General features: G+C 35.2%; 1 protein-coding gene across 2 annotated transcripts; it reads left to right on the forward strand.

The window, feature by feature from the left end:
* Window positions 1–1,136: 1,136 nt before the first annotated feature.
* Window positions 1,137–9,876, forward strand: LOC112004059 (uncharacterized). 2 transcript variants are annotated; one of them, XM_065778816.1, is made up of 10 exons: window positions 1,137–1,434; window positions 3,047–3,232; window positions 5,464–5,556; window positions 6,117–6,299; window positions 6,375–6,477; window positions 6,554–6,739; window positions 7,432–7,641; window positions 7,771–8,678; window positions 8,867–9,279; window positions 9,381–9,876. In XM_065778816.1, exons 1-10 carry the CDS (start codon window positions 1,183–1,185, stop codon window positions 9,439–9,441), a joined length of 2,595 nt encoding a protein of 864 aa, XP_065634888.1. In that variant the 5' UTR covers window positions 1,137–1,182; the 3' UTR covers window positions 9,442–9,876. The 2 variants fall into 2 exon arrangements, with proteins under 2 accessions (XP_065634888.1, XP_065634887.1); XM_065778815.1 differs by having other exon boundaries at window positions 7,432–8,678.
* The last annotated feature ends 3,565 nt before the right edge of the window (window positions 9,877–13,441 follow it).

Below are 13,441 nucleotides of genomic sequence, written 5' to 3' on the forward strand. Positions count from 1 at the left end.
AGCTTTTGTTTGCAGAGAGAGGAGAGAAGAGGAAGAGAAGCTTAAAAATACGCAAATCTGTTTGTTTTGTGTTGCGCGTGTTTGTGTGTTGGTGTCCTTTATCTTTCCTTTCTTTTCTATTCGTTCCCACCTGTGCCTTCTTCTTCTGTTATCTTCTTCTTTTTTTTTTTTTACCATTCCGTTTCGCAAATTTTTACTCTTTTTACACCACTCCTTGCCTTTCTGAACCTTTTTTTTTTTTTTTTTAAAGCAATGCCATTGCCTGTTCAAGGGCACATGTCCCAACTGCCTTTCAAGTTTTTCACCTCTCTCTTCTTCTTTTTTTTTTTTTTTTTTTTTCCTTTTCTTTTTTTGGTATTTTTTTTTTTCTAATGCAAGAAACCAAAATAAAACATTTGAAATGATACCAATGTACAAAAATATATGATGGTTTTCTTAATTTGACATGAACAAGAACAAGAATAAGTTGTTCAAAATTATCAAAACCAATAATACTAAAAAGAGTAAAGTAGAAAAGTTTCAAACAAAACAGAGTCTTCAAATCAGATCGAGATATCTTCGAAGTCTCTAAAGTGCACGCACACAACTATTTGCTTACCTGAATCTTTCTTATTTATTGAGGAAAACATAATGATAATGGAGATGAAACTTTTTTTTTTAATAACAAATTATGCGTATTTTGAGATTGTTTAGAGAAAATAAGGGAAGTCTCAAACAAAACAGAGTTTTCAAAACAAGTTATGTCTAACGCTATCAAGGCGCGCGCACAACTATTTGCTTGCCTAAATCTTCCTTATTAAGAAAAACATATTGATAATGCAGAGATGAAGCTTTCAATTTTGGAAAGTTGTATGTGTTTTGAGATAATTTGAAAAGAATTTGGGAAGTTTGAAAAAACAGAGTCTTCAAACCATGTTCCCTCCAAAACCGACAAGACGCACGCACACAACTATTTGTTTACCTAAATCATCATTATTTATTAAGAAAAACGTATTACTAATAGAGATGAAGTTTTTAGTTTTAGAAATTATATGTATTTTGGGACAGTTTAAAAATAATATATTGAGATCGTGAGAATAATTTTATTTGTATTAATAACATTTATTATTAAATCCCATGTTAATTATCCATTTTTTTCCCTTCAGCGTAAAAAAAAAAAAAAATTTGTTGTGGTTAATTTCCATGGGCGATCTTCGGGATTGGTCGCCGGAGCCACTGAACGCTGTCGTATTGGAAGAGCGGCTGTCGTCTTCGTCGTCCTCGTCTTCGTCTTCGAACCAAACGGCGGGAATTGCCGCGGAGTATTTGCAGCGAGCTGAGGAGGCGACGCAGGGGATCATAGCTCAGGTTCAGCCCACTGTTGTCTCTGAGAATAGGAGGAGAGAGGTTACTGATTACGTTCAAAGGCTCCTTAGAAATTGGCTTGGTTGCGAGGTGCGTGTCTATGTATCTATGTGTTTTGTGTAATTGTGTTGAATTTGAGCTTATTAGTGTGAAAATTGAAATTATTAGTGTTAGTTGATTTTGTAATTGTTCAAACTTGAAACTTGAATTAGGTCACCAAGAAATTGCTTTGATTTTAGCCAAGAAAGAACACAATTGTGGAATAAAATGCCTTTAAAACTTTAGGTATAGTTCCCTAGGTGCTAGGTTGTCTTTTCAATTAAATTCAACCATGTGGCCGCCTTGGAAGCTGTAACTATACACAAGGAAGTGTATTGTTGAGTTTAGTTGGGGGAACTAAGTAACAACACCTTAAGAAGCATGGACACTTACATGATACGATACGGGACATGGCGACACAACAATTCTTGAAAAATTATGACGGGTCATGATATGAATTCGACCATTAATTAATATAAATCATTATTTTTTTAATAGTTTTTTTTTTAAAAAAATTTACTTATAGGCATATTTTATGTTTATTTCAAGTTTCAAACATATTTAAAAATAAAAATATATATTTTTTCCTTACAATGCATTGAGGACACACATGCAGGAGTGTCCCTAGCGTGTCTGACATGATTAGGCCAGGGGTTTTGGAGTGTTCATGCTTCTTAGAAGACACCTAAGGAACTTTTCATGCTGTTTTGCATAAACTATCCTTTTTTATTTTTTTTATAACAAACGCATAAACTATCCTTAGGTGCATGACTTTTGGATATCAAGATTAAAAAAAGGAACAGAACTTTTATAGTGGTAGAATGATTTAAATATTTCAAATGAAGTAAAAATACTCTTATCTTTTTGATGAAATAATTATCTATATTATTTAATTATAAAGTTATGTTATACCATTTCTTGAAGAAAGGTCTAATTCGGTTCAAAAATGTCAAGAAGAGATGCACGAATATTAGAAAACATGTTTGTTTTATGTGTATTAATTCATTTAAAGAAGATAGGGACGGATTGATGAGAGGTTCTTTACTTTAGTGTAGTAATTATTCCATACTAAAGTCACATTGTATGATGCTTCCACAAATCAACCATCATGTGGTGTGCATTTGGATTGACTTATTTGCTGATTTACAAAAAGTGAATAGAAGTTCAATTTTCCCTAGAAAAAGTGAGGCGTTAAAAAGCTTCTTATAAGCAAATAAGCTCCATTACTACATAAACCACCCCCCCCCCCCCCCCCACAACAAAAAAAAAAAGCTAAATCAAATGAGTGTTTCAGGGTGTTATTATCATATGAGATAATTTTTCCATTTTGTTGGGAGTTGGATGAAATTTTGGATGAGTTTGATTGCTTATGTTAATGGTTATTTTGTGCTAGATGTGGGTTTTGGGCTAGGGAACCAATTTTGCACTTAAATGAGTGGAATTTAAGCTCTACATGATCATTTATTTAATTAAGCAACATTTTGCATATGGATTTCTCTATTTTCTTTCTTCTTCTTCTTCTTCGTCCTCTTCTTTTTTAATTTGAATTAATTTTTAAAATTAACAATTCTTCATAGTTTTCCTTTTGATATTATAAATACTAAACTTCATGTAAATATAGATAAGATGTTGATTACTCTCTTCTAACCCATTTTTCTTTCAGGTATTTCCATTTGGGTCTGTACCGTTGAAGACTTATCTGCCTGATGGCGATATTGATTTGACTGCCTTTGGTCATCTAAATGGTGAGGAGGCTTTGGCTAGTAATGTTTGTTCTGTCCTTGAAAGAGAAGATCAGAACAGGGCTGCTGAGTTTGTAGTAAAGGATGTCCAAATGATTCGGGCAGAGGTTTCTAGCCTATAATCCCTATATTTACTAAATATCTTTGTTAGTCCATATATTTAGTAAAATATATTTGATTTAGTTGAACTAATTTGAGAATTATTTTTGCTTCAAATACAGGACTTGCTGGTTTGATTCTGAACGTTTTTTGATCACCTTGTTGTTTTACATTTGTGTAGAGACTCTGTCATCATTTGCATAATTAGTATAGCCATTTTGCTTTTGGTAATTGAATAGAAGACTACAATGTTTCTTCCAAGGTGCCCCTCCACCCCCCACCCCCCCCCACCTTTTTTTTTTTTTTTTTTTTTTAATTTTTCTTCCCTTCTCTCCCTCATATCCAGAAAATAGTATTGACGAGTGATCAATTTTAGAAAGCTCGTGTCTAGTATTTTTATGCTAAAGGATCTATAAACTATATTTGGCAAGGGTTGATAACCATTACCCTTTATAGGAATTTCTGCCCTCAGTAGATGTTATCTGTGTGATTCATTTTCTTGGGTCAGTGTCTGTGTGTTTCAAGGTTGGATTGGAAATTTCAGGTCTACCTGTTATGGTTTGTCTGATAATGTGGGTAAGGTTGGAGAGTCAAACACTAGAATTTTATTAGCTTCAACCTTTGTTATTCTCGGGTATGGAAAGGCAACGTCCATTCCCACTGTTAAAATATTGAATTGAGGTTTACAGAAAGGCATCATGAAAATATAAGGGTCAAATATTTAATAGAGTTAGGCTGAATTGATATGAATGGGGGAAGGTTACATGAGAATAGTATAGCTAAGGAGACCATGTTTATAGACATATTAGTCCTCACCTAGTGGTGTGCAGGGCTCGGCTATTCCTCAAGTGGTGTGGCTATTAGCTGTGGGTTAGTTGTTGGAAACTTGACATGGAGGTGAATTTATGATTTGATTAGTAATTTGATAAAATCTACTGTGTTGCAACTTACAACCCTGTAGGTTATCTAGTCTGTAGAAGTTATCGAATGTTACACATTTGTGTTCATTTATTTCATTACCCATTTCCTTTGGGAATTCCTTTTCACATTTAAAGCCCCAACTATGTTGCATGCAGGATTTAGACTTGTCCTTGTTGACCTATACTATTATTGTCACTTGAATGCCGCTAATAAAGCCTATCTTCTTCTTCTTCTTCTTTTTGAAAGAATGGACTGGGGTGTGTGGTGGTTTTCTTTGGGGGGGGGGGGGGGGGTGTGAATAGGTTGAAAAAGAGCTTCTATTAAAAAATGAGAAATTCATGCCATCATTGTTGCAGCTACCAAACCACACTTTACATACAAAACTCAACTTTGAATACACTAGTAACAATTCACCTGAACAAACAAATCCAAACAACAAGTACAGCAGACGAATTCAACAAGACAGCAGCTAACCCAGGTCAAATCATGCCCCTTAAATATGGAACAATGATGGATATTCCAATTAGAGGAAAGGACTCCATTCTTAAAGTGTTGGGGACATTCTTCATTGTTGCTACTCTAAATCTGACATCACTCATAATATCCTTGGCTAATCCACTTATCAAAAAATAATCCTTGGCCAGTCCTTTTTCACTTCTCCATGAACCTGAGCATTTCTATCAATCCAAAGAGCATAGATTCTTGCATTCCAAGTTAGTCTGCACAAAGCAGCCTACTTCTCTCTTTGAAAGAGGTGATAGTGCATTTCAGCTCATCATCCCAGCACATTCCATCTCTATGAAATAAACATTTGTGCAATATCATTTTCCATATCCAATTGGAGAAAGGCCATTCAAAATATAAGTGATCCCTACTTTTAACTTCATTACTGCTGAAAAGGCATAATCAATCACCCACATACCCCTTTTTATCATCCTATCCCTTGTGGAAAGTCTGTTTCTAATTGCAAGCCAGCCAATGAAAGATGCCTAGGTATAGGACTGCTGAACCAGACCAGCCTCTGCCAGCTCACTTCAGACTTCTTTGTTCGGATAGCTTGCCATGTGTCAGCACAAGTGAATAGGACTCTGATATAGCCTATAACTGCATGTTGCATAGTGCTCCACTGATTGGTTTATGTAGTATGCATGCTTGTTTATCCTTGTGAATCTATAATCTGCTCTTTTTATAAGATATGAAGCGTTGCATTATGACTTTTAGATGACTCATTGTATTCCTTCTAGTAAGCTACATCTTAGATTGCCCTTCTACTGGTTATAATTTTTTGCAATTTGACCATTGGGTTTTCTGGTGGCAGGTTAAGCTTGTAAAATGTCTTGTACAGAACATTGTTGTTGATATTTCCTTCAACCAGTTAGGAGGGCTCTGTACTCTATGCTTTCTTGAGAAGGTAGCCTTCCCTGTAAAATTCCTCTAGTAAATGAAGGTTGATTTCTTGCATTTAATTGAATGCTTTGGAATACTTAGTTTTGTATACAAGAATAAATTTATTGGAAGATAGACTTTGTTGGATTGAAATTTCTGTTATATTGCTGAAAAAGCTTAAGAATTTAGCACTTTAAGATCATGAATCTCTTTTCAGGTGAAGAAATAAAGTGAATGTTAATATTTCTATGTTTATCCATTTATTTTCAAAAGCAAAGTGGAGTTTGGATATTTTTATGTTTTCTGCTGTTAATGTTCTTCTCTGGGTTTTTTTCTTCAGTTTTCATTTTTACTGGTAGTTCTGTAGACAAAACCCTCATATTTTTTTCTGTAGTTCGCAGATTCCATATTTATTTAGATGTGACCTAATAACATCTGCAAGATAGTTTACAAATCATGTCAGAAAAATGATATCCACACTAATCAAATTTGGACATCTTCTATGTTTTCTTTTGGTCATCTTGAGCTTGTTGGACTCTAGGCTCTGCTTTTGGAATTTGATGTCCTTGATGCTGCTATGTACAGGTTGATCGTCTGATTGGCAAAGATCATCTATTTAAACGTAGTATCATACTGATTAAGGCTTGGTGCTACTATGAGAGCCGTATTCTTGGAGCTCATCATGGCTTGATTTCTACGTATGCTTTGGAGACTTTGGTTCTATATATCTTCCATCTTTTCCATGCTTCCTTAAATGGTCCTCTGGCGGTGAGCGCTTTCTGCAATTAGCACTTTTATGCTACTCAAATGTATTATATAAACTTAACCATCTTGTCTCTTTAGGTTTTATATAAATTTTTGGACTACTTCAGTAAATTTGACTGGGACAACTACTGCATCAGCCTGACTGGTCCAGTCCGCTTATCGTCGTTGCCAGAACTCGTGGGTAAGCAACATTGTTTTGCATGTGTGGCGCTTATTGGTTTAGATGGCTCTTAGTCATTATTTGGTCCTTTTTGCAGCTGAGACACCTGAAAATGATGGCAGTGAACTGTTGCTCGGTAATGATTTTCTTAAGGGATGTTTGGAAAAGTTCTCAGTTCCTGCAAGGGGGTATGAGACAAATTCAAGGACATTTCCCCCAAAGCATTTTAACATAGTTGATCCACTAAAAGAAAATAACAACCTTGGTCGCAGCGTGAGCAAAGGTAGAATTCTTTTTCCTTTAGTCAGGTGGGTGGCCTATGGCCTCTTCTTCTATGTCATTCAATGGGACTGAAATATCTGACATTTCCCCCAAAGCGTTTTAACATAGTTGATCCACTAAAAGAAAATAACAACCTTGGTCGCAGTGTGAGCAAAGGTAGAATTCCTTTTCCTTTAGTCAGGTGGGAGGCCTATGGCCTCTTCTCCTATGTCATTCAATGGGACTGAAATATCTGATCTTTTTTATTGTTTTACTAATGAAAAAGATTAGGTCAATTCCTTCTGGAAATTTTGCTTCTTGTAACTGTAAGGTAGATAAGCTATCCAACAAAGTTAAAGTTACTTCATTCTTGGGGAAATTTTTGTACAAAACAGATATATTTTGGCAATATCATGGGACAAAGGAAACATTAGCATTTTACATGCTAATAAAATTATAGATTCAGTGTGTGTGTTTATTTTGGGCTGTAGGTGGTATTGATTTATTCATGTAATCATTTGTGAGTTCAAAATTGTTGAATTTTCAAAATGTGGGAAGTTTTTCTTGGAATTTTCATGAAAAAATTTGACTTTAAATTTTTTTTAAAAAAATTGATGAAAAAAATTGCATTTACAAGACTCCAAATAATGTTGCACTGAATGAGGTTGCAGTTACTTTTGTTCATTAATGATAAATCTGGATTGACTTCTGTAGGAAACTTTTACCGTATTAGGAGTGCTTTCACATATGGTGCTCGAAAGCTTGGGCGTATCCTCTCCCAGCCGGAAGAAAACATTGAGGATGAAATCCGTAGGTTTTTCTCAAACACATTGGACAGGCATGGGAGTGGGCAGAGGCCTGATGTTCAAGATCCTGTCCCAATGCCTGGACACAATGTGTTTGGAACTGCATCATCATTTTCAGGTACAGAGTCACAAGAAGATCATACAATTCATGAATCAGAATATGCCTATTTAAATAGCATGACTGCCGAAGGTCAGTTGGGTTATGAGGGACTAACACATGCTGGAGTCAATAATGTTAACACATCAGGGACTGGTACGAGCTTTGCTGATGCTGTGAATGAACCAAAAAGAAGCTCTGTTGATGCATCAGGCTCAACCATGTTGTCGGAAGTTGATGGTTCTGTAAATGGGATTACTGTTTCAGAATATCGTCTTGTTGGGGATGCAAAAGACCTTGCTACCTCCAGAATTCAAGGTCTAACAATTTCAAAGGATGCAATTAAATCCCTTCCTTCAAGTTGTAAGGATAGTACATCCTCTTTGGGTAAAGCACATCATGCACCTCATCTCTATTTCTCTCAAAGAGTAATGGGAAATGGGGATGGGGATGGGGATGGAAATCCAGATCAAAAACAGCCAGAAGAGTCTGGTTGTACTGAGAAGAAAGATTCGCCTAGGCTTCTGCGAGCACCTTCTGAGGAGAAGGCCTTGATTGTGCACTTGGACCAGTGTGAGAACCAGTTGGTTAGTGATAATGACAGTCTGTCACCTGTTGGATTGAAGCACCACTCTCCACGTTTGAGTCCGGTTACTTGGTCCTCAGAAGATCTTTATCCTAATTATTCTAATTATTGGGTGTTAAATGGCAGTTCTGGAAATCCTGAAGGTTTGAACCCTTTGTCGGATCTCAGTGGGGACCATGATAGTCACATTAAGAGTTTGAATCGTGGTAGGTGGTGCTATGAGTGTGCCTTGAGTACAGCTGTTACTCCTGTGCCTCTGTTGTTTCCACAGCTCCATGGCAAGAAGTCATGGGATGTAATACGACAGTCTGTGCCGCTGAACAGGAATGTGTATTCCCAGATGAACACCAATGGTGTTGTACCCAGGGCACCATTCTACCCCATGAACCCAGCAATATTACATGGTGGTGTGGCATTTGGTATGGAAGAGATGCCAAAACCAAGAGGAACAGGGACATATTTTCCCAACATGGTATACTCACTCTAAGTCTCTGGATTTTTTTCTTTTTGGTATTTGAATATTGTGGAATCCTTGAAATTTTTGTGGGGCCACGGCATTGTTGATCTTCGTGTCTCTATCCAGCTTCTGTTTTTCATTAAGTTGTTCAGGTGGACGGTCTCATTATCTTAGAGTGTGCTTTTATGCATAAATTTTTGCAGAACCATTACCGGGACAGGCCCTTGACACCCAGGGGAAGAAATCAAGCACCAGTAAGGTCTCCTCGTAACAATGGCCGAGCCACATCAATACCTGAGTCATCTTGGTCTGAGAGAAGCAGTCGTGATCTGGCACAAGCACAATTACCTGTTTACGGTGGCGGAAAGTCTGGGTCATCTGATCACACCTCTGGTTCTCCTGGAAGGAAGTTGTACTCTAATGCCAATGGTTCAATGCATCCATCTGAGAGAGTGGTTGAATTTGGGTCAATTGGGCATCTGCCAGTTGAGGGATCTTTGCCCGAAAGGAGCCGGCAACAAAACCCTGGCTCAGCACCTGCTCAAAACTTAAGTGTAAGCCTTCTGTCACCAGGGATACAAAGCCCAAAACCAGTGTTGGGTATGAATCAAGATAGGTAGGGGAATATCACCATTCACCATTCATGTCAAATTTTAATCCGGTACTAGCTGACATACATGGGTCTATTTTTTAAGTTTCTTTGTTTTGGACATGTAGGATTGCTGTACAATCATTCCGTTTGAAAGATGAAGAAGAATTCCCCCCTTTATCTGTCTGACTTCAGTGGGAATGGATGATATATCTATATGGTTAAAGTTTGAATGAATAGAACAGTAAATGCTAACAAAGCAGCCTAAGTTTGAGCTTTCCTCCCATACAGCACCTTCGTAACCATTTGGAAGCTTGAGATATGAGACCATTTTTTTCTGTTTGTGGTTCAAAAGGCATTTTGTACATTCTACTAAAATTTCCCCTTTAATCTTAATAGCTGTGTTTACCGAGATGTTCGTATATAGGATGTTTGAGATATGGTTTTGCCCCAGGTTTTGTTTTTCTCGTGACCCGTTGTAGGTAAAATAGCATGAATAGAATGTTGTTGATGTCTGATGTAAGTTCTACAGGAAGATAATAATTTCTGCAGATGTTTATGATGTAACTCTTTGGCTATGTTACTATTGGAAAGGTGTTACAGCCTATCTTGTTTGTGGCTCCATTTTCTTGGCAGTACAATGTCTTGCTTTATCAAGTGCTATCGAGATATTCTACTGAACTCCTAGTTTCATATCTACGGCACCGGACAAAACCTAGGTACAGCTTCTTAGGTATTGTACAGGTTTCTAGTTAAATTCAAACACATGGCTGCATTGAACAATACAATGTTACGTAAGTGTTACATGTTTATAGCATCATCGTATGGTCGGCTTATTGAGGGATAAGATTATGCTTAGTTTGTGCATCAAAATAATTGAGTCAACTGTTAAGGCTATGTTACTATTGGAAAGGTGTTACAGCCTATCTTGTTTGTGGCTCCATTTTCTTGGCAGTACAATGTCTTGCTTTATCAAGTGCTATCGAGATATTCTACTGAACTCCTAGTTTCATATCTACGGCACCGGACAAAACCTAGGTACAGCTTCTTAGGTATTGTACAGGTTTCTAGTTAAATTCAAACACATGGCTGCATTGAACAATACAATGTTACGTAAGTGTTACATGTTTATAGCATCATCGTATGGTCGGCTTATTGAGGGATAAGATTATGCTTAGTTTGTGCATCAAAATAATTGAGTCAACTGTTAGGGGTTGATTTAAATCTAAAACTATTAGGTGATATGGTGATAATGAGGGTGCATTTGGATATCGTTTATTTTGCTGAAAACTAAAAATTGAAAACAAAAAAATAAAAAATTACTGTTCACATTAAAAGTACTGTTTATTTGCCTGTTTGCACGGTTCTATTTTGCTAAAAATTAAAAACTTACTCCAAAAAAAAAGTTACTGTTTACACTAAAGTACTGGTCATTTACCTGTCAGTAAAGAAAAAAAAAAAAAAACAAAAAACAAAAAACGCAAGCGCAAGCGCGGGAGATTTCATCCATATCCAAACGCCTTCTAAGAGTGTGATCACAGGCTGGAAAATGTGATGGGGACCCTAAATTCCTCGCTACAGGGCCACAGTTGTACCCTACTAAGAATATTTGGTTTTAGGGTAAGAATTGAATACAGCGCAACTGGACCCCAGTCGAGTTCTTGGTTTTATGTGAGCTACCATTGTGCAAAGACAGTTTTTAGACACAAAATTTGACACATGCTGACATGCTGATGTTTTGGATTCGTTAGTGATAGGTAAAATAGTGGCTATAGTGATGAGCCAAGTAAAAATACTAAACCCTGTCCAGCATTTGTCAAAAATATTGTCAAATTTTTGTGTGTTAAATGTGATGACGTGTAGTGCGTAAACAAAACAAGCCGTGGGTCCACTTTTTAAGGCGAATCTATTTGTTTACTTTTAAACATGTACGAACTAAAAATCTATGAACCGGGAAGTTTCTTGGCAGCCTCCTCTTTCTATTATTGTTCACCAAACTAGTTTAAAATTATTTCTGTTTTTGCTGAATGACTTTATAAATTATTTCAGTTCTCTAAAAAAAAAATCAATGACATCAGTTGCGAGTTTTACATTAAACTAACCTCTAAATATTTTCTTATAGTGATGAATGAGGGAAAGAAAACAAAAAATAAATAATTATTGTAACTGATTTTAATACTTCTAATTTCGCGTTCAAAAATCAAGTTTTGGCCACATTCTTCTCAAAAATTAAAAAAATAAAGAAAAAGTTTTGGCCGCACAATATCAAGCCACACTTCGAATACTAATTTCTCTAAAACAATAGCAAGCAACATCTCGGATACTAATTATTTATAAAGAAATTTGTCGAATTATACTCTATATATGAAAAGTTTCAAAATACACGTTCCTTTGAAATTCTCTTATTCAGCAAAATAATGTAATTTTTTTTATTACCTATGTTCATGGGATGATTTGTAAAGTGTTATATGGGTAATAATTTAGGGGGTAAGTATACTCTCTCATAATTTAAGAGAACAAATGTTACAGAAATAATAGTTTAGGGGAAAATTTCCATTTTTTTTTTTTTTAACCATTGTATTTTTCAAAACACAATTGTATTTTTATTCAATTCGTTTTTAAGCAAAATTGGTCAATAAAACCCACTATCCTAATGCTAAAGGAAACCTTCATATTTAAATTTTTTTACTTCAGATAAAATATTTAAAAATTTCAAATCTCCTTTCACTTTTAAAATGTTCCCCTCTCTCTCTCATATATTATTGTCAATATCTTTCTATTAAGATGAATAATTACTACTTTTTGGATAGTTTTTATTTTATTTATTGAGTGTAGTACACCATGACTAGTATTGAGAACTTAAGTTATAATTAATGGATATATACTATTTTCAGATTTGAGCAAACAGAGCCAGCCATTTAGATGAAATTTGAGATTCCGAAAAGCCATCTCAGAACAGAAGCAAGCATTATTTATCATCAATGATTCATCAAGTACTTGCTGGATCCCACTTGGGTGGACCCAGACACAGGATACTTCCATTGATTGTGATGTATAGCAAATAGGATTTTTTTTCCCCAATTTTATATTAATCTCCAATAACATGATTATCTTATTGATAGCAAGTCTATAATTGGGCTTGTTTAATCCTTTACATTGTGGTAGGACTTCACGGTCTAAAAATAATATTTATAAATCTTCTGTTTATTATGTATTGTAATGGCCGATAAATTATTTTAAAATTAAAAATATTCCAACCTGCATTTGAGACCATGCTTTATAAGTCCTACACTCTTACCTACTCTTTCCATTTCTTAGTTTACTTTTCAAAAAAAAAAAAAAAACTATAAAGTTGAAACTTGAAATTATTCTCATTTAATAAGAAAAAAAATATTTTCCTTAAGGAATAATTAATCATAAGAAGGCCTATGACCTCACATAACCCTTTTTATTTGCCATTATTTTAGAGAAGTTATTACTCTGGATCATTGACACGCATGGTCAACCTTCATCTATAATCTTACAAAGTGACAAAGATAATGATTTTTCCTTCTTTTTTTTTTTTTTTTTTTTTTGAGAAAAAGATAATGATGTTTGCATATTTGTGATTGCTGAAAATAAATTAGGGTGTCACGTATGTTGAGAAAGGATAAAGATACAATAAGTGGTGGGACATTTTCGTATAGCTTTATGCATATGGTATTTATTAAAGAGAAATCTTGAAGATGAATGGTTGTGGTCTTTTCAACTTAATTTACTGTGCTTAAAAAAAGAGGAGTGAGCTAAAAAAAAGAAAAGAAAAAAAAGAGAAGGGGCCTCCACTATTTCTGTTGATGAAACAATTAGATTGTGCATTTGACTCGAAAATGGATTATTGCAAAGATGAAAAAAAAAAGCTAAACTTGAGATCAATGTGGTGCCGGCCACCAATATTTGATGCTGAAATGAGATATTTGGTGTTTCTATTAAGGGCAAGGAAATTGTACTTCCTAGAGTAATTTGTGGATACTTGTTTTTTTGAGTCGATTGTATTTTAAGTTTGATTATATGAGGATTATTATGAAGAACTCTCCTAGAATCTTGTTGTTGTGATAAATGGTTTGTAATGACTTAAAATCATTTAAAAACTTTTGGAACAATTGGTAATTTAATATGATATTAAAGTGGGAGAGTTTGAGTCCACACATGA

The sequence above is a fragment of the Quercus suber genome, unplaced genomic scaffold, assembly GCF_002906115.3.
Source record: "Quercus suber isolate HL8 unplaced genomic scaffold, Cork oak 2.0 scaffold_191, whole genome shotgun sequence".
In the NCBI taxonomy this organism is placed as follows: Eukaryota; Viridiplantae; Streptophyta; class Magnoliopsida; order Fagales; family Fagaceae; genus Quercus; species Quercus suber.

Excerpts from the sequence above, each read along its gene's own strand:
- LOC112004059 (XM_065778815.1), top strand. The coding sequence starts at position 1,183 with ATGGGCGATCTTCGGGATTGGTCGCCGGAGCCACTGAACGCTGTCGTA. Across the intron at positions 1,435-3,046 it reads GAAATTGGCTTGGTTGCGAG|GTATTTCCATTTGGGTCTGT; the intron begins GTGCGTGTCTAT and ends TTTTTCTTTCAG. Across the intron at positions 9,280-9,380 it reads TTGGGTATGAATCAAGATAG|GATTGCTGTACAATCATTCC; the intron begins GTAGGGGAATAT and ends TTGGACATGTAG.